General features: G+C 42.4%; 2 protein-coding genes across 2 annotated transcripts in view; one reads left to right on the forward strand and one right to left on the reverse strand.

Annotated features, from left to right (window-relative positions):
* Window positions 1-10,664, forward strand: part of LOC309810268 (serum paraoxonase/arylesterase 1-like) — a gene marked incomplete at its 5' end in the record, with an annotated part of 29,426 nt that extends 18,762 nt beyond the window's left edge. The window contains 2 exon segments of the mRNA XM_082632229.1: window positions 3,603-3,734; window positions 8,648-10,664. Coding sequence (XP_082488355.1) covers window positions 3,603-3,668 — 66 coding nt within the window. The 3' untranslated portion in view covers window positions 3,669-3,734; window positions 8,648-10,664.
* Window positions 10,665-10,771: 107 nt separating this feature from the next.
* Window positions 10,772-19,632, reverse strand: part of PPP1R9A (protein phosphatase 1 regulatory subunit 9A) — a gene marked incomplete at its 5' end in the record, with an annotated part of 154,310 nt that continues 145,449 nt past the window's right edge. Inside the window, 4 exons of the mRNA XM_082632230.1 lie at window positions 10,772-13,331; window positions 14,908-15,090; window positions 17,162-17,281; window positions 19,297-19,495. Coding sequence (XP_082488356.1) covers window positions 13,122-13,331; window positions 14,908-15,090; window positions 17,162-17,281; window positions 19,297-19,495 — 712 coding nt within the window. The 3' untranslated portion in view covers window positions 10,772-13,121. The remainder of the gene's footprint in view (window positions 13,332-14,907; window positions 15,091-17,161; window positions 17,282-19,296; window positions 19,496-19,632) is intronic.

Here is a 19,632-nt window from a genome sequence, read left to right on the forward strand (position 1 = left end):
TTCCTTCCTCCTTCCCTCCCTCCCCCCCCCCTTTTTTTCCCCTCCATGTTGATGGAACGGACAATAGCCTCAACTTGTATATGACAGCACAATATTTATAAAGCCCAAGTACTCACAATGGCCTCCAGGCACCCTGGCAGCCCATCCCTTTGCTGCCTTTGTCTCCAGCCCTTGGGCCGCTGCTGAGATACTCCTGCTTGAGTATTTCTGGGGCTCCCCCGGCAAGGCCCTGCCTCGGGACCGGGGTGTTCTTCCTCCAGATCTCCATGGCTCTTCCTTCATACCTTTCCAGATTTCACTAAAATGTCACTTCAGCGAGGCCTTCCCTGGGCACCTAATCTAAACTTGCAACTCTGCTCCTTGCTACACACACACACACACACACACACACACACACACACACATTTCCTCTCTCCTTTATGGCTTTATTTTCAGCATCCTTTGCTAACATATTTTGTATTTTACTTCTCTTCTCTATTGTCTGTGTGCCTCTCCTACTAGGGTATAAGCGCCACAGGACAGATATTTTCTCTATGTGTTCCTGGAAGAATTCCCACACATAGTAGGCACTGAACAAATTAATTGTTAATTTAACATGCTGGGGCAGGGCATTCTTCAGAGCTTCATCTTCACCGGAACCAATTCTGATCCGGTCTGAAGGTTTGGAGCAAAAAGGGGTTAAAAACACAAAGGAGAGGAAAGAAGTAAGAGCAAAGTGGAGCAATATGAAAGTCATGCTTCGGAAAAACACGAAGAAGCGCTCCCCTGTCAGAACTGCCCGTGGCATACGAAGCGCTGTCCCCAGGCCCCGTGTGACTGTGCCCGTCACCGCATCTCAGTGACTGTCCTGAGGGGCTTCACTCTGAGAAAATTACCCTGAAGCAACATCAAATGTAACATCATGTTTGACATTAAAATCACCGGCAGGTGGGCTTCCCTGGTGGTGCAGTGGTTGAGAGTCTGCCTGCCGATGCAGGGAGCATGGGTTCGTGCCCCGGTCTGGGAGGATCCCACGTGCCACGGGGCGGCTGGGCCCATGGGCCGTGGCCACCGGGCCTGCGCGTCCGGGGCCTGTGCTCCGCAGCGGGAGGGGCCGCAGCGGTGAGAGGCCCGCGTACCGCAAAAAAAAAAAAAAAAAAATCACCGGCAGGGCTAGTTTGGTATTAAGCTGAAGTAAAATGGAATTACACACACTCATATTGGCTTGGGGGATAAAAACAAATTGTAGTTATAACAATAGGCACTTCTGCAAATCGAAAGTTAAAGGATCTTATAAGAATAAAACCCAATCCAATATACATTCAACACAGAATCATAAAGGCACTGCTCTTGCCGAGGCAAGGTTGAGGGCAAAGCTTGTTTCAGGTTTGGCTCCCACTTCTGGCAGCAAATCATGCCTGTCTCCTGACATAACAGTTCAGTTGAGACTCCCCCGCTTCAACTGTAATGTTATTCTTTCTTTTGAAGGATCATATTAATTAAGACCAGTTAATTGATACTTGGAGTGCCAAGAAATTGGATAAACTAGCTGGGATTGTTCTTAGAATTTGGGATGAGATGCAGATGGGTTTATGTCCCGTCAAAGCGTGGTATATACATACAATGAAATATTATTCAGCCTTGAAAAGGAATGAGGTACTAAATCATGCTATAACACCTATGAACTTGTAGACATTTTGCTAAGTGAAATAAGCTAGACACAAAAAGACAAATAGTGTATGATTCCAGGTACCTAGAAGAGGCAAATTCATAAACAGAGAGTGGAATAGAGGTTACCAGGGGATGGGGAAGGGAGGAAAGGGGAGCTACTGGGTACAGTTTCTGTCTGGGATGAGGAAAGATTCTCGAAATGGATCGTGGTGATGGGTTCACAATATTTCGAATGTACTTGATGCCACTGAATTATACACTGAAAAATGGTTCAAATGACAAATTTCACGTTTTACATATTTTACCGCAATAAAAACGATCCCCTCCTCAAAAAAAAAAAAAAAATTCCAAGACACAGCCAATGAATAGTCTCACTTCAGTGAGTTCCAACTCTCAAAAATTTGGGATATTTGTTAAGAGGTTCCAGTTTTTCCCAAAGAGAATAATTTATTGTTTCCCTTACCAAGGAATGTAAACATTTCCACTGGACTTTGTGGAAGCATGAAACGTGGTCTGAGTGTGCATCGTGGTGAGTTAGTATTGCTAGGAATTACGGATTTGCAAGGGAAGAGTTCATTGCTGAGCCCAAGATGGGCTCCCTGCTGGACTGTCAGCTCTTGCTCAGCAGGTGTGCAAGGCAGGAGCTCATTAATCATGCAATGAATGAACGGGACCCCAGGTTTCTGTGTCCTTCTCCCACTCTCACTCCCCACCCTCATCTTTGCAGGCTTTCATCTGCCATGGAATTCGCCAGCTGGCCATGACCCCTTCCAAAGATAATAGCAGAACCCTGCGACAAACATTTTCCTCACATAAAGAATTTAACGTTATCAGCCTAGAATGTCTGACACTGGGATAGATGGGCTTTGGGGATGGAGGAGACTTGGAGCTGATTTTGGCCAGAGGATGTTTGCTCAGCCGCCTCCTTTGGCCAAACTTGCCGGTTTCCAGGGTAGGAATGAGTGGTGGCGCTGCATGAAGGTCAAAAGGAGGTTCTGCCTCAAAGCTTGAGCCCTCTCGTCCCTTCACGGCCATGTGGAGAGAGCTCATTTTGAGTAGGAAGCGCAGGGCAGCGTGGGCTCACCACAGCTGTCTGTCTGCCCACGCTCTGGCCTGTGCAATGAGTCACCGCCAATTATTACAGGGTCTCTGGGTGCTGAGGTAGGCTGGCCTCTGTTTGAGGTACACGGTAGATATTGTTTCTCCAACTGAGAGTTAGAAGTAAACAAATAGATGTGATTTCTCCCCGGTAGAAGGCAGCCAGGATGATAAATGATGGAATTAAGAATCGTTGGTATTATTTATGATCCCGGTACAAAGCCGCGACAGCAATCTGTGCAGTCATCACATGCTTGCAACTTATATTTAGAAAATAAGCAGAGAAGAACAGGGAGTTGAATAACATCAGGAAGTCAAGGAAGAAACTTTTCCTCAACTCCAAGGCACAAATTAGACCCCGGGTGATCATTTCTCCTCTGGCTGCAGAGCCTATGATTAGCCGTTAAAGAAGAGCCTACATTTCATTGATGTTCTCATCAGAAATGAATCTACATTTCCTGGTTGTTTTCTGAATGCTTATAAAAATATCATTTGCACATGCCGTTTTAGAAGGAACTGTTTTAGGCTGCACTTAAAACTTTTTTTTTCTTTCAGTTTTAATTTCATGCACAGATGTTAGTCCAAATGCCTTCATCTAACTTTTAACAGCCTTCCTTGGTTTTCTGATCTTCCCCCTCCCTCGTGTGTCCTGGAAACCAGCAAAATACTAGCATAGATGGAAAGCTAGAGGAATTCCCTTGAGTGCTAGTGAAATGGGGCACAATTGTCATGTCCCCGGAGCCAGGAGTGTGGTGACCAAGGACAGGATGATAGTTTTCCCTTATGTATTGCTCCATCACCTCTCCAATTTTTTTCACTTTCTCTCCTTCCTTCTCTCCTTGGTTTTAATCTAGAAGCCTCTGGACTTTAACACACTTATGGATAATGTATCCGAGGATCCTGTGACAGGGGACCTTTGAGTTGGTCGCCACCCCAATGGCATGAAAATCGTCTTCTATGACCCAGAGAATCCTACTGGATCAGAGGTTAGTTTGCAAAATGAATCATGTCAGTGGTTGAAAATATAAATCTCAATTATATGTGCAAATAAAAGGGGGACATGGATAGATGACCCCAGAGATCAGATATAAAAGGGAATGGGGGCTTCCCTGGTGGCGCAGTGGTTGAGAGTCCACCTGCCGATGCAGGGGACACGGGTTCGTGCCCCGGTCTGGGAAGATCCCACATGCTGCAGAGCGGCTGGGCCCGTGAGCCATGGCCGCTGAGCCTGCGCGTCCGGAGCCTGTGCTCTGCAACGGGAGAGGCTAGAACAGTGAGAGGCCCGCGTACCGCAAAAAAAAAAAAAAAGTCAGTCTCATCCCACCCTCCACCCCTGAAAAAAAAAAAGATTTTTTTAAAGGCTACCATCTCTTGAATAAGAAACAAAAACCAAATACATATTAACATTTGCCTGTTGGCTCTTCATGCCCTTTATCTCTGGGTTTACAGGACAATTGTGGTTATGGTGAACGGCAATCCTCTGTGCCTTTTGCTAGTTCTTAGCTATTATGACTGCTATATGGTACGTTGAATAGAATTGAAGAAATGTATGCTGTGGCGTGTCCACTGCTCAGAACTGGGAAGAATGTTAGATTCTAATTTGTTCTTGCTTGTTAGCTCATTTGGGGAACTTGGGCCATTTGCTATAGCATGGACTTAGTTTGCTGTTCTGGAAAAAAAATACTTCCTTTCTAATGATGCATCTGGTAAGGTATAGGAAAAAGTAATAACGATCCATTGTCTAGTGCACTGCCCCACAGAAGAGTGATTTAGTTTTATTAGAAAGTGGTTTCCTAAAGCCAAGGTGCACCACCAACTATTTCCCAGTAACTAACTACTACACGTGAATGCTATAGCAATTTCCTAAGACATCTGTCTTTGGTGCCAGCTGTTTTGGAGAGGTCCTTTTAAATGCTCACGTTGACCCTTTAATAAACAAGCACTAGCCTGCCTATTCTGCCATATTTGGTGTTTTTGTATATCAGTATCTGTTCTCCAAGTCACTGTACTTTATCCTAAAGCCTTCAGAAGAACACGAACTTAAAGTTGAAAGCAAATTTAGAGTTAATATAGTCCCACCCATCTCATTCTACAGATCAGAAACAAACAGTTAAGTGGAAGATCCAAAATACAACCCTGGGCTCCTGCCTTACCGTGTGCTCGGTATAGTAGGTGAATCATATGAAATTACCATTTTATGGGCCAAAATGGTCAAACATCAGCTATCATGTATAGCCATCTTAGATACTATCAATACTATACTGCTGCTAATGATACAATCATATTGCTGCTCAACTACAACTAAATGAAGGAAACCAAACTCATGAATTCTTACACATTTAGAGTTGGGACCCTAAGTTCAGAGGAATGATGAATGTAGTGGAGAGGTATATTCTTTTTTGGGCAATGCTCTTTTTTGTGTTTGTTTTTGTTTTTATTGCCACATTTAAAAATCAGGAATTAAGTGTAAACATCCAAATTCCTAGCTTACCTGAAAATACACAAAAACTAGCCTGAATTCCAGCATGGCAATAATTTGACTATTACTGAGTAATACCCCTCCTTCCTGCAATTTGCCATAGTCCCTACCTCTCCTTTATGTCTCACACCCAGGCTGTACTACTGATTTATAGTTCTTGCCTCTATAGGTCTTTGAGTCTCTATCTCTGTTAAAGATCACCTGACCAGAATCTGTCATTTTACCAAGGAGGAAACAGGTATCATATAGAGAGTAATTTTGGAACAAAATATGGTTTACCTAAAGGCTTCTTCTTATGGAGAAATGACCCCATATTTAAAGTTATGTCTTGAGTGACTTTAAAAAATATTAATCTAATGTTATTTTTCGATGGGTGCTCCAAATCCAGAAGATTTTAGAAGAACCCAAAGTTACAGTGGTTTAGGCAGAAAATGGTACAGTGTTACGAGGAAGTACGGTTGCCTCTGTATACAAAGGGAAACTGCTGATTGGTACTGTGTTCCACAGAGCTCTTTATTGTGAGCTCTAACAGGCTGATTTGCACCCATGCCCTGACAACTGGGAGCTCCTCATTTCAACTGCTTGCCACATCTAAGGGGCCACAGTGATCTCATCTGAACAATGAATGCTGACCCTAAATTTGGACATCACAAGAGATGAAAGTGTGTTTAGCTGGGAACAGATGTGATGCATAGGGCTTCTTTTTTTTTTTTTTTTTTTTGCGGTACACGGGCCTCTCACTGTTGCGGCTTCTCCCGTTGCGGAGCACAGGCTCCGGACGCACAGGCTCAGTGGCCATGGCTCACGGGCCCAGCCGCTCCACGGCATGTGGGATCTTCCCGGACCGGGGCACGAACCCGTGTCCCCTGCATCGGCAGGCGGACTCTCAACCACTGCGCCACCAGGGAAGCCCAATAAAGCTTCTTTGAGAGTACAATATCAAATCAGTCTTGGGATATTTGACAGCTTCATTTACCGGTAAAAATCCTTTAAATGGAATTGCTAAAATCATTATGTCAGTTGTCAGGTCCTAAGTAACTTAACTATATGTGACCCAGAAAGTCCTTTCCCTAAAACACATTTTCCCTGAGAGCACATGAGCTTATTGCTGTCTTGCCTTGTCTTGTTCAAAGAACAAGATGAACACACATGTCCTCAGAACCCCAGCACTCAGAGCCTCCAGTTCACGTGCTGGACAGCCAGACGTGCACTAAGAAGTTGTCCTCAGCTCCAGGCCTACCTCCTTAGCAAAGCCATTAGACATCCTGGCACACTCAGACCCATTCCCATTTCCCTTCTAAATAGGGCTTGCCCAGTAAAGAGAAACCTAAATTACCCCAACTCTCCTTTTCCTCTTGCTCATTTTTGCATTGCCAAAGGTTTAGTCACAGATAAATTACGGTTTGTGTGTGTGTGAGAGAGAAATTAATACCCCCCATTTGTTACATTCAGTCTTCTGAACATTTAAGGCTTTAGGAATAAAACTGTTGAAAGGATCCCCATACTCTGGGGTGGGCTGACTCTAAGCTTGCCCTATGCTGCGTGAGGCCAACTGCTTAATGGATTTGTCACAGACCTGCTCCTGGCTAATAGGTATCAGAAGCTGTGATGGTGAAGCCATGATGGGGACAGAAAGGTGGACGAGGGAGCATCTAGTGGGAGCTTTGATCTTTTAACTTTATGCCCAGTTCCATAATTGTGCTTTCAAATGTAATTCTAGCTGCCAATTTACACTTTACCAGGGCTAAAACTTATTTTTAGTGTCATTTGCGTGGAAAATGTGCACTTTGCTCTGGATTGATAGATGTATTTTGACAGTTAATACAGGTTTACCCAGTCAAGGCTTGTTTTAGTTGAAAGTGAAAATGGAAGAGGGGGAAAAAAAATTACTTTGACAGATCTTGGTATTTCTCTTTTTATTGCATTCGTTGTCTAACAACAATAATACTCATTGGCAAGAAATTTATTTACACTAACAAATTAAATTTAATCAAGGAATTTTTAGATTGGTTAGAAAACAAAGGACCACTGTGATATTTTGCTTTGAATGCCTCTGAAAACCAAAGAGTAAGAAATGGCGTTTGAAACAGAACAATCTAGAGAAGTACATATTAACCAAGCACAAGAGAACAATCCAGACGTGGCACTATTGTCTCTTCCATGCAAATGATCAGACACCAAAAGGTACAAATTAAAAGTTTCAGATAACATGCTATCCGTACTTACTGAACTTAAAATGATTTCCAAACCACTGTTTTCCTTTAGTGATACATAAAGAAAGATGAAACTAAATCACCTCCTCTACATCGGCATAGAACTCATTCTCTTTTTGTTTTCAGCCAGCCAGTTTTGTTAGTGATATGTAGCAGGTGTACTAGTGGTTTAACTGCAACACCATTAAAAGGTACGAAAGCAGTAGTGATGACCATGAATAATATTAAGGAAAACATACACATACATATTTAAGGGTTTTCACTAAGCACTAACTCTGATGTTGTTGGAGGTGTTATCTAGCTGGAGTGCCTCCTAATTTCCACTTTTTAAGGGGATTTAATTGTTTTGGCCAATTGTTCTTTCACGGGTGAAAGATTAAATTCTTAACAGGAAACCTGGGTGTGTGAATAAGACAGCTGAAGGAAACAGAAGTGTACACCTTCCAACAACACACTCGTGCTCCTATCCTTGTATTATATTTGGTGATGAGCTAACTGTGTCATCACTCCACAAAAGAAGTAAATAAATGGTCCTGTGATAGCAACGCTGCCATCGGAGAGCCAGTAGTTAGTGACTGATGCATCACGGCGACCAGATATGTAATTTTAGAGCGTGAGCGAATGCACAAGAACACACAGTGCAATCTTTAGCCAAGGAAACTGCAGTCTGCAGCTGAAAATCCCCAAAGCTGTATAAACTTCTGAGCTTCAACTCAGCAATGTGCAATCTTGACATCAAAGCATTAACCAAAAGTGTGAGGAAATTTCATCTTGCTAAAATACCAAGTACCTAATAAACCAATTTTTACCAAAATATATAAACATGTAGAAGGATAAGTGCATTTAATAGAAATACATTAAAAAAATCTCTTAAAAATCTCATGAGCCATTCAATGTACACACACAAAAGAAGTGGCAATAAGGCTATGATACTGCTCAGGGTCCTACCTGACGTTACCAAGTTCCATATACAATATGTATTTTTGATGCCATGTGATTGCAGTATGTGCATGTATGTACGGTGGGAGATATATTCACACGTATGTAGTTCTGTACGTCTACACAAATGGCATGCACATTCTTGAGACATTGCCTCTTGTTCTCTTATTCTTTACTTCATTCTCGCGTCCCTAGTGATTTGGGGGGGGGCTGGGGGGAGGGGCAAGGATTGGAAATCATCATGTTTCTTTCTTTCCCCACTCTGCAGGTCTGGAAGCGGGTCACGCGCCATGCTTGGTCCACACTCTCTCACGTGTAAGCCTTCCAGTAACCACCATTCCCTCAGCGCATCCACACAGACGCACGCACAAGCACGTCAGGACCCTCTGTTTTGCATAAGGTAGAGCCTGATGTTTTCATTTTCCAGGGGAAGTTGCTTCTGTAGGCTTTTTCTTTGCCCTTTGATTTCTAGGTCGGGTCTATTCTATGCCACTACTTTAAATATTACTGCTGTACTGTCTGGTGTGATTTTTTTCCCCAGTGTTTTGGACCAAGACTAAGTTTCCTGAGACTTTAAATGCCTAAGACAAATATAAACAAGATCTGCCTGCATACACAGGCTGTTCTTCAGGAGTGAATTTCTGAAGCACATTCGTATTTCTTACAACACTGCTTCTTTTTGAGAACTTACTTCCCACCCCTATCATCATAATGAAAGCAGTTCTAGTAGAAACTATGGACATTTTCTTTCTGCACTTCATCCTTAAATGCTGAGCTTCGTAACAGCGTGCAGGTAGATCCTTGATTAAAGGTAAATTGGAAAAAGATATTTTAAAAACTGGGCTTTTCTTGTTCATTTTACCTTTTCATTCAGAAAGCACTAAGGACTTGGCATTAAGCAGGTGACTTGAACCCTAGTGACTGCCGTCCACCAAGCTGAAATGCCCCTCATCTGCAGCTCTACTGGGACAGTAAATTTACTCAAATGGAAGTTGGTAATTCTGAAATATCTCCATGTAATGAAGGGGCTACATCACATCCCAAGCACAGACATTCCATTTAGAATTGCTGGGATACCTCCTTTTGAAACTTCTTGAATAGTATGGCCAAACACTGGTTCTCCTCTCTTGCAGCGTGGTCTGTATAACCTTTAACACTTACAAATGAGTTAGAATAGCCATATAAATGTGAGTTTTCATTTACCTTTTAAAATATAATTTTAAAGCACACATTAATCCTATTACACAAAGAACCTAGCTGAGAATTCTTTATCTTCAGCAGAAACCATAAAGGCTAATTAAAGTGCTAGATCAAACAACCTGGCTTGGGCCTGTAGCTTGGGCCTGGGATATCTCAAGATTTCAGGGTCGCGATGACTACAGGATAAAACAAGGGTTCATTTGGTTCCTCTCTTGGCCTCTTGCCCCTCTGTTTCCAACGACAACAAAGAAGCACAAGGTAGTTTTCCCATTTCACGCCCCTTTTAGAAACGGAGGCACCTATCACATTGCAGTCATGAACTGCTGTGCGTTAAAATGCTTATGGGATGTTGAGGGTGGGAAATCCATGTCAACCCCAGCTAAAGGAGGATAGTATAGAGTAGCTTTATTGTCATGAAATTAATGCTGGACTTCATTGGTGTGTTAGAATGGGCAAAATTAGATTTCTACCCTAACTAACTTATCACTCTGCAGTAAACTTCTGATTCAGGCAAAGAAAGAAGGAGAAAACTACTACATAACCTGTGAGTTACTTTAAGGGAGATAGTCTTTAAATAAAGTAATCTAAGTCCTTTAGTGGAACACCCTGCCCCAGACACCCAGCTCATACAATGCTCTCTGTCTACCGCTTGGCCTCACCACAATCTCCTGTCCCCCAAAGCATTACCTGTACCCCCAAAACACTTTTGGCTTTTGTTAGAGTCATACTGAGCTGTCGTTTAAGGAATATAGTTCCTAGTAACCAGATATTCCCTTTTTGTTCATTTTCTGATAAATAAAAAGACTACAAAGTCTGTAACGTTCATGAAGCAACAATTCTGGGCTAAATTGTAAGGATACTGAAAACCACTAGCGTTAAAGTTAGGATTGTGTAAGACACTGGAACCTCAATTAGGCATCATGCACCAGAGTCAATAAAGGAAATAACAGGAAAACAAAATGTTCACAAGATTTGAGGTCCTTCACTTTGTTTTCATATCCTTTTATCAATCTGTTTATGCTTTATCCTTTGTTGGACAATCAAATCATTTTCAGCAGTTTTAATTAGTAATGTTAAAATAACTCATTAAGACCTAAAATTACTATAATTTAACTTAAAAAATCAAAACTGTTATACTACAAACTAAATGATTTGAGGAATAAGAATTTGATTTATAATATTGTCAGTTGGTTGTTGATCTAAACATTGGAAGTGTACAAATAAAGTTAAACAACAATACTTCTAAGACATCTAAAAATGCAATATAATAGATCATAAATTATGTGCAGAGACTGAGACTTATACACATTTCCAGTATATACTTCCATTTTCAAATATTACCAAAGTGTAAACATAACTTAACATAAATCATCCTTCTATTTCCACTCTTAAAATGAATACAGTGAAACTTCCAGTGTGATCCAGATCACTTTTTTCCCCAAAGATAAGCAAAAATGGCAAAAATTGACAATAGCAAGCACTAGCATTAGCAGATTTTGACTAATTTAGTCTTTTAGTATTGAGAAGATTTGCTGAATTTTGTAGTTCATTGATAGTGGTTCCTGGTTTCCCATGATGTTAATAAATAGCAAAGCACCACCTATCTCAAAATATTAATAGAGATTCCAGTATGGAGTTTCATTATCATACCCCAAATGACGATAGAAAAAAATAGGTAGTGACTTTGATAATTGTAAAACACAATGTTACTCTATGCCAGTGTTTCTGAGGATCAAATGAATGATCTATACCTAGTGACAAAGGAACTGAAGCTTAACAGACAACACTCTGTCACTGAAAAGGAAACAAGCCTTAGGGAAGAACAAGATTATAAATTTCTAGTTTAGACAATTTCAGATTTTGGATATTCAGACAAGCAAAAAAAAAAAAATCACAATGCTTCAAAATAGGAGATGCAGCTATATGGGAAGAAGCCCCTTTACATTATCTGTTACTTGTAACCTTCAAAAGCCTTCCCCTAAGCTCTGCGTATAGAACATTTCCAGTGGAAGACACGGACAGAGACCACCCTCCCCCGCCCCCAAAAAACCGAAGTAAAGGAAGTAAAATACTTGTCCAAGGATTGGTCTGGCCTCAACTCTTATTTTGAAACTTGTCCTCTGGAAAGTGGATGACCTCATTTTTACAGCCAATGCAGCAAAGAGAACCAGATGCATGAGCATAAAAAGCAAAACAACAACGACAACAAAAAATCCATCATTTGAAATTTCTCAGGATGAGTTTATTTTCTCCTCCTTCTGCCCCACTCTCCTGCACTTGAATTAGTTTGATGAAACACTGAAATCCTTAATACTGGCTTTAAAATAAGTATAACCGCCTGCACTGCCAGCCTGCATCATGTGTACCGTCTTAAACAAACTTTAACTGTAAAGTGGAGATCTCCAAAGAATGAACGAGAACGGCTCAGAAAAACCATTCAAAACATCTCTAAGATATAACTGACAGCTCTCCTTTATGGGAACATTCTGTGTGCTCAATAAAATTGCTTCTCTGGTCAAATGTTAGTCAAATCTAACTTTTCTCTAACTGGTATTTCTATTTTTCTTAAAAGTACATTTCTTAAAAGTCTAACTGAGCCCACTTGGGAAATCTTGAGTAGAAAATATGTGATGAGTTCCTGATTGTGTCATAGTCAGGCTGAAGACCAGCCAGAATGTTCCCCAGGAGAGGAAACCTGAAAATGTTGGTTTCCTTAAAAATCAATTTTCTGTTCAATTTGTTGGGGAGAAAAGGAACTGTGTTGTGTCGGTGCTGCTGAAATACTGAACATGCAGCAGTAGCAAAGTAAACAACAGATCCCAATATCCTATGGCTGCACTAATGTCTGAATTTTTTTTTGTTTGGCTAAATCTGGGGGATAAATGTTACCCTCAGAACCCCAAGGTAATGCCACATCCACATTCTTAAGGCTTTTGCTTCCTTCTGGGGTTAACAAATAAGTGTAATTCTTTTCTCTCTTCCCAGTGCCCAGCAGGCAGCACAGTTTGCTTGCTTTTTGCCACAGTAGGCAAAGAGCACCCACATTTCCATAGCGGGGTTGTTTCAGTGTCCAGACACAGAAACGAGGGGGAACCTTTCCCACACATGGGAGTAGATTCTGCAGCCCAGATCTCATGGCAGACCGGTGATCTCGGCCATGCAGATATGTGCCATTGCTCAGTTTCGGGATCTCATGTTGAAAACGCATGGCGTTCCATGGACAATGCCACGGTGTGTCATGCTCTTGTTGAGCAGGATCACGCTGGTTCTTCAAGTGACACCACCCACCCAACACAAAGAAGAGAGAAACACTGCTACTTTGCACCTCTCACAAATGAGATCCTTGGTTTGTTACTAAACCAAAGGTGGCTTGGGATTATTTCAGTAGGTTAAGAGTGAGTGTATTCTATTAATGCAGAAAATGCAGTTATTGAACACACAGTTCCCCAGTCTGCCTAGAGCACATTACCCCTGTCATCAGTTTCTTCTTCATCCTCCGGAGGAGAGCAGGGCAGGAACAGGTGGAAACTTCTCCGCGTGTGTCACTGCTCACCAGCACCCTCTGTGGCAGCTGCCATCTTCTCTGTCTTTTTAGACTTCCTCTGCATTTGCTCTTGTTCCTTCCTCCTCAGCTTTTCTCTGTGTTTTTCTATTTTCTCTTGGGCCTTCCGAGCCTTCTCTAGAGACACTTTCATTTCTTTGAGTCTTTTTTTGACCACTGCTCGGTCCTGGGATGATATCATTCCAAGAGCCTAAGAAGGAAACACATAAACAAACTGAATTTGAAAACCAATGACCTGCTTATGATGAGGTTGCTATCACAAGATGTTCAAACTCAAGAACTAATGTAAACATAATCAAAGAGGTAGAAACTGAGGAAGAGCTGATTACATTTGCCAAAAATCTACCTACTGTGGGGCTGAGCTTTATTTGTTCTTTTATACTTTGAAGTCCCTAGCACAGTACCTCCTAAACCTCAGCAAGTAAATGCTTTCTGAACTGGTAATTAATGGGTCAGTGAATGGAAAAAGGGCACAATTCTGCTTCTCCAACCTTTGGGCTGTAGACATTTACAGCCAGAAGTATTGCTAAACTCACTGATATTTTCAAAAGATAGGAGTGGGCACCTGCTGCCACGGAGGGTTCCAAGAAGGGCAGGAGGAATCGAAGTGGCTTCCTTTCTGCCAATGTATTCACATTTACAATGGAGACCAAAAATGTCTTTGGGACCAGAATGCTCAGGTCAGCATGATTAGCCACTCTCTCCCCGTAGGCAGACCTATAAAGGAAGCCTGATCATAATGAGGAGGCTGCTCGATGAGCTTGGAATTCAGAATAAGGGGAGTTGGTTACGTACTTTAAATGTTTCATGACCTTCAGAATCAACAGCGGGATGCATCCATCTCCCCAACAGGGACAGCCTTGTCAATGGGCCTTCATATTCACAGGCTATTGATTGATCTCTAACCTTTTCAAGACTGTCAAGAGCTACTCATCTGCCTGTCAGCCCAGCAGGGGGCCGAGGTTGGGGGTGGCAGGCTGGCTGTGAGCTCCTTTTGCCCTTTTTCCACAGGGGTAGGTGCCACCTCAGGCTCTAAAGGAGATGGACTGGACAGGTGAAAATGAGAGTGCCAGGGCAGAGGAGGCAAGACACAGCCTGCACTTGGTGGGGGAAGAAAGTTCTGGGGAGAACGTGGTCCCGTTTTTTGAGTGGTATGCAGGGAAGAGGGAGGGTGGGGGGAGCAATGAGTTAAAAAAAGGGAAGTGGGCTTCCCTGGTGGCGCAGTGGTTGAGAGTCCGCCTGCCGATGCAGGGGACACGGGTTCGTGCCCCGGTCCGGGAGGATCCCACATGCCGCGGAGCGGCTGGGCCCGTGAGCCATGGCCGCTGAGCCTGCACTCCGCAACGGGAGAGGCCACAACAGTGAGAGGCCCGCATACCGCAAAAAAAAAAAAAAAAAGAAAAAGGGAAGATTCATGGACCTGGGTTTTAACTCTCATGTCATGGGAGAGTCCACATCGGCCATTATTAAAACTCATACTACATAGGAAGTAAGTAGAGTTGATACATGGACCACGTGTTGCTTGGCGGAAGCAATGGAGTGAGCCTCTAGCTCTCCTGCTCGACAGCCTACTGTTTGACTCAGAACCCGACGACTTTCCGAAACTTCCTTTACCACTCAGAAATCATTCAAGGTCCTTTCTGCTAACTGTGGGTGAGAAGGACCTCTCAGATACGCAGGATGCTCTCATGTAACGGAAACATTTTAGGCGCTATGTGTAATACAAATTATACTTGGTAACCTAACACAAACATATAATTCTTTACCTTAAGTTTATTTCCATCCAACTGCAGGAGTTGCTCTCCAGTGATGTTTTGGGCACTGAATTCAGAGACATACTGCTCCAGATTTAGGCTCATTAGCCAGTGAGAAACCTGCTGCACGCTCCATTCATGAACAGCCCGATTCAGACACTGACTGTGTTTGGGAGACTGTCCGTCATCAAGAATCTGAGGTAGGAATGTTAGGCAGGGTTGTTAAAGGACCGAGAAGCTGTGGCTCAGTATGGCATGTGATGCTATCAAAAGCCATTTCTTGCCTACTAGAGCCACACTTGTTTTTAAACCATAGAGTAAACGAATGGTTCTAGCTGTATGTGTAACATACACAAAGTTATTAACTCTACATTTTGTTTAGGTATTTGGGAATTTAAAAATTCCCCCAAACAAAGCATTTTAATGTAGGAAGTTTAAAACTGAAAAATACACTCCAGCGTTGCAAGTTTTTACATTAAAACACTATGGAAAGATTATCAGATGCAGAAAACGAATACATCATTAATCTCTATATGTAAGACATCACTCTGCACTGATCCTCTGCTAAGACATCAGAGATATGTAAAGACACATTTTAAAATACTGAGGTATATCTTTTACTTAGAAGGGGAGAGCATTAAGTCCTCAAGCATTCTTAGGGGAAATTTCACAGCCATTATTTCACTTGAGCAGCAAGCAAACCTGTGAGGAACGTAGGACAGGTAATTTCCATAATTACTTTTAATAAACGAGGCAAGTGAGGCCCAGAAAGTCTACACATCTGTCCACTATCACGCAGCTAGTAAGTGGTGGAGCTCAGCATTTACTGGTTTATTCCAAATCCCAGGCTCTGTCCAATGCAGGACATTGCTATGAAGAGTGCAAAGGGCAGCTGGGTTCCTAGAGCCACTAAGCTGAGAGGAGATGAAGGCAATGATAAATCCGGGAGGAGAGACAGGCGTCACCTCAGTGACCATGCAGGGAACACAGAGGAGGGGATGGGGAAGCTGAGATGAAGGCAAAGGAGGTGAAACACAATGGGCTGTGTCAGGGTAATGGTGATGGGAGGCACAGCAAGGGACTCTGGAGGTGGAATCTGGAGATCCTCTTGAATGTCTTTTCAACTAAGATATAGACAAGGGCAAAGAGTGAAACTATTTAACACGAGGAAACCCTCCAACTACAGAGGAAAGTTTCTTGTCTTGTTTGACTTTAAATCATTTGCAAAGAAAGAAAAGTGTCAGACAATACCATGTAAGCCACCACACATAGCCCACTGAGAGCTCACCTCGTCATCTATCATATCCAGGCTCTGAGTGAGAGAGCAACAAAGGAACCAAAAAAGAAAAGTGTTACAGGAACAGGAGACACACATGTACAGTGCAAAGTTTTAATACAATTAAAATCATGCCAAGCCTGAAGAATATGGGCAGAAGAATTTAAGGGAAAAAAAAGTTTTACAAAGCAAAAATCATGTTAGAAAGAAATAACTAAGAACAAATATTTAGGGTGAATATATCTCTACTTACAGCGCTTCTCCCCAGCCCCACCCCCGCCCCCAGTACTGGTATTTCTTCCTTCTACTTATCTCTTGGAGCACTAAGTCAATCACCAGTGTAATCTTCTGCCCTCCTGTACACATTATATCTCCTGGGAACCCACTGCAATGCACACTTGACCCTGGCTTCTAAGTAAGTGGTTCTCCCCCAGTTTTCCTTCCTTATCACAACTGCACCTCTCCCAGCTCCACTGCGGTAATTCTCAATCAGGGGCCACTCCCCACTCAGAGGGAACATCAGGGATGGTGAGGGAGGAGGGGGATGGATCGTCTGTAAACTCCCTCGAGATTTCTTTTTTCTTTTTTTTTTGCCACACCTTGAAGCTTGCAGGATCTTAGTTCCCCAACCAGGGATCGAACCTGGGCCCCCCCTGCAGTGGAAGCACGGAGTCCTAACGACTGGGCCTCCAGGGAATTCCCTCCCTTGGGATTTCTGGGCCGTTCCCTCTTGCTGCTCTCCAGTGCCCAGTCTCCCATCCCCAACCCTCTGTTGATAGTCATCCCATTTATATCAAAGAAAGGCTGAGGAGGTCCCTAGACAGCTTAGAGCTCAGACATAGTACTTTGCTTCCGTGTTGAGACAGAGAGGGAGCGAAATCATGAGGACTGATACGCAAAATCTGCCTAAAAACATTTTCCCCGGTGATAGTTCATTGGTAAAATGTATGATCTGAGAAAGCAGCTCTGTCGTCAGTGCCATGCATGTACCTCATCTGATGAGAGCACCAAGGACTGAGAGAGCCCAGGTGTTTTGGGTTCTGCTCCCAGGCCGCTCAGGTCTGCTGAACTGGTACTGCTGGGACTGAAGTCATCACTGAAGGTAAAATTCTGAAAAAACAAATAAAGCTCACTGTTAAATGAGCATAGTGAGTGAACCAGAGGTAGGTATGTTTGCAAGTTCTGGAAAGGTTCTTTTTAAGTAATCTTAGAAGAGATTCATATTTGGTTTGGTGACCTTCACCCAGCAGTGGTTGAGAACACTGTGCCTTCTGCACTGGTTAGGGAATTCTGGGCGCTTTCTCCATCACATGAATGGATAGATGTCTTAGAGAAATGATTCTTCAACCTCTCTTCAAGGGTACAGCATTCATTATCCTCTGCAACTGCTCAGAGGGGTAATATTAATAAGCCTATATTCTTTGACCCTAATCATGATAAGTAACAGCATAAGTAAAAATACAAGATGGTGTGGTGAGCCTGAGTTATTAGGAACAGATGGCAATCCATATTAGAAAGGTAGCTTGAGCACCCCCTGGGAAGGATCGCTTGCTGTTGGCCGTGATAAATAAATACTGTGAGAGATGGCAGATCCTCTCCTGGATGTAACCTTCAAGATGATGAGTTCTGGGGTAGGTCACAGTCTGCCATTACACTAGTGGTCACATGCTAAAACACAACTCTTGCACAGCACCCACGGAGTACCAAAGAGGCTGCGGCATGGATAGAAGCCCGTTTCCAATTAACCACCTGGGGGTTGGGGAGGTTGAGGGTGTGTATGTAAAACTTCCCCAGAATTTCATTAAAATGTTCAGTGGATACTAAAGTTAAATAAATTCACAATGACTACATAGCTGCATTTGCAAAAACATTTAAAACCAAATCTGGTGTCTCTCCAGTGCAAGATAATGGTAGAATCTATTCAAACAACATTTAGATTTCTCAGATCCAAGACTGAAAATTTCAAGACCAAAGTGGCCTTCTGCTTCCAGAGCTTCTTTTGCTAACAGTCCTTTGCTAGAAGGACTGGCTTTCCTGGAACTCTAAGCACCTGACCAACACCATCTTGTTTCCTATTCCCCTTCCTTAGGAACTGGACTGTTAGTTTTCCATTAGGTTCCCTTGCATTGGGTTTAGCTGGTTGTCAAGAATAAATACCATGCCAGAGGCTAGAGAATTCAGTACCAAACAAACGCCAAGTTTGCTAAAACTTCAGAAAAGGAGACGAAATCAGAGCACAAAGAGCTAGGCTAGTAAAACATTTAAGCAGGTGAGCATTTAACACAGCACATTACCATTTGACATTGTCATTGGAGATATGACCCCAAATTCTGTCAAAACCTTATGAGCTGTTGACCTCAAGAAAAGAATTAAATTTAAGTTAACATTAATCACAGTTTTCTGTTTGAGAAAGAAAAGTGAACATTGATAAAAGGAGACCAAACAACATGTGAAAGTTAGCCACCGTATGTGTTTCAATAAAATGTTAGGTAACGTTTGCAGCGTCATGCTGGAAATAACCATCGTGCATTTAAAAACAAATAAGCATATAATTCCTCATTCTACTAAACTTAAAAAACTTTGGTGATAGAATTGTAACAGTTTATCAACATGGAAGTTTGATTTAAAAGAAGAAATAAGTAAGGGTGCTATGTCAGCATTCGTTTGTTTGAAAGAGTTTCATTTAGATATATTGAACACATATTCAGTCCCAAATTTATTTGTTTTCCAGTAAATCTTGAAGAGCACAGCAAAAATAGTTTTGTAATGTAATTTAAAGTGGAATACGTGGTAAACAGATCTATCATACTGTTCCATGATTCAAATGCATCTTTCCCAGCATGGCTTGACTGTCAAACTGAGATTAACTAGCAGTATGTGAAAAGACAGGCAAATCAAAGATTAACGTACAATCTAGAATGGAACAGTATTAAAGAAGGTGATGGTTAAATGAGGCTTTCTTCCTCCCCCACACAAGAAATACCATGCATTGTTTACTGCAGTGTTATCACATTGGTTTCTCGGATCCAGAGCATACACACAAGTTGAGAATGCTTTCCAAAGACCGAAGAGGAGGAAGGATTGGGGGTTTTCTTGTTTGCTTTTTTAATCCATGTGTTTTCTACCTTAGACCCCTTTTTATCTGAAATTAGAGTTTCAGGAGAAGGCTGAAGGGGACTTGCAGACGCAGGCAGGTTCCTGAAGGAATAGGATCCTTTCCGGCTTTCGTTAAACCACGAGAAAGGCAGGCCTGCTGACGGCGTGGAGGCCTGAGCAGTGGAGGACAGCTTCGGTTTCCAGTGTTCCAGCCTGCCGCTGAAGATCCTGGGTTATGAAAAGAACGGGTATGTTAGACAAAGAAAAGGCAGATATAAAACTTATTGAAATGAATTCTGAAGGGACTCTGAATATAGTTTGAAGTCATAGTTTGAGAAATTATTCTACACAACGGATAGAGTAAA

Source organism: Mesoplodon mirus (genome assembly GCF_964341445.2).
Source record: "Mesoplodon mirus genome assembly, chromosome: 9".
Lineage (NCBI taxonomy): Eukaryota > Metazoa > Chordata > Mammalia > Artiodactyla > Ziphiidae > Mesoplodon > Mesoplodon mirus.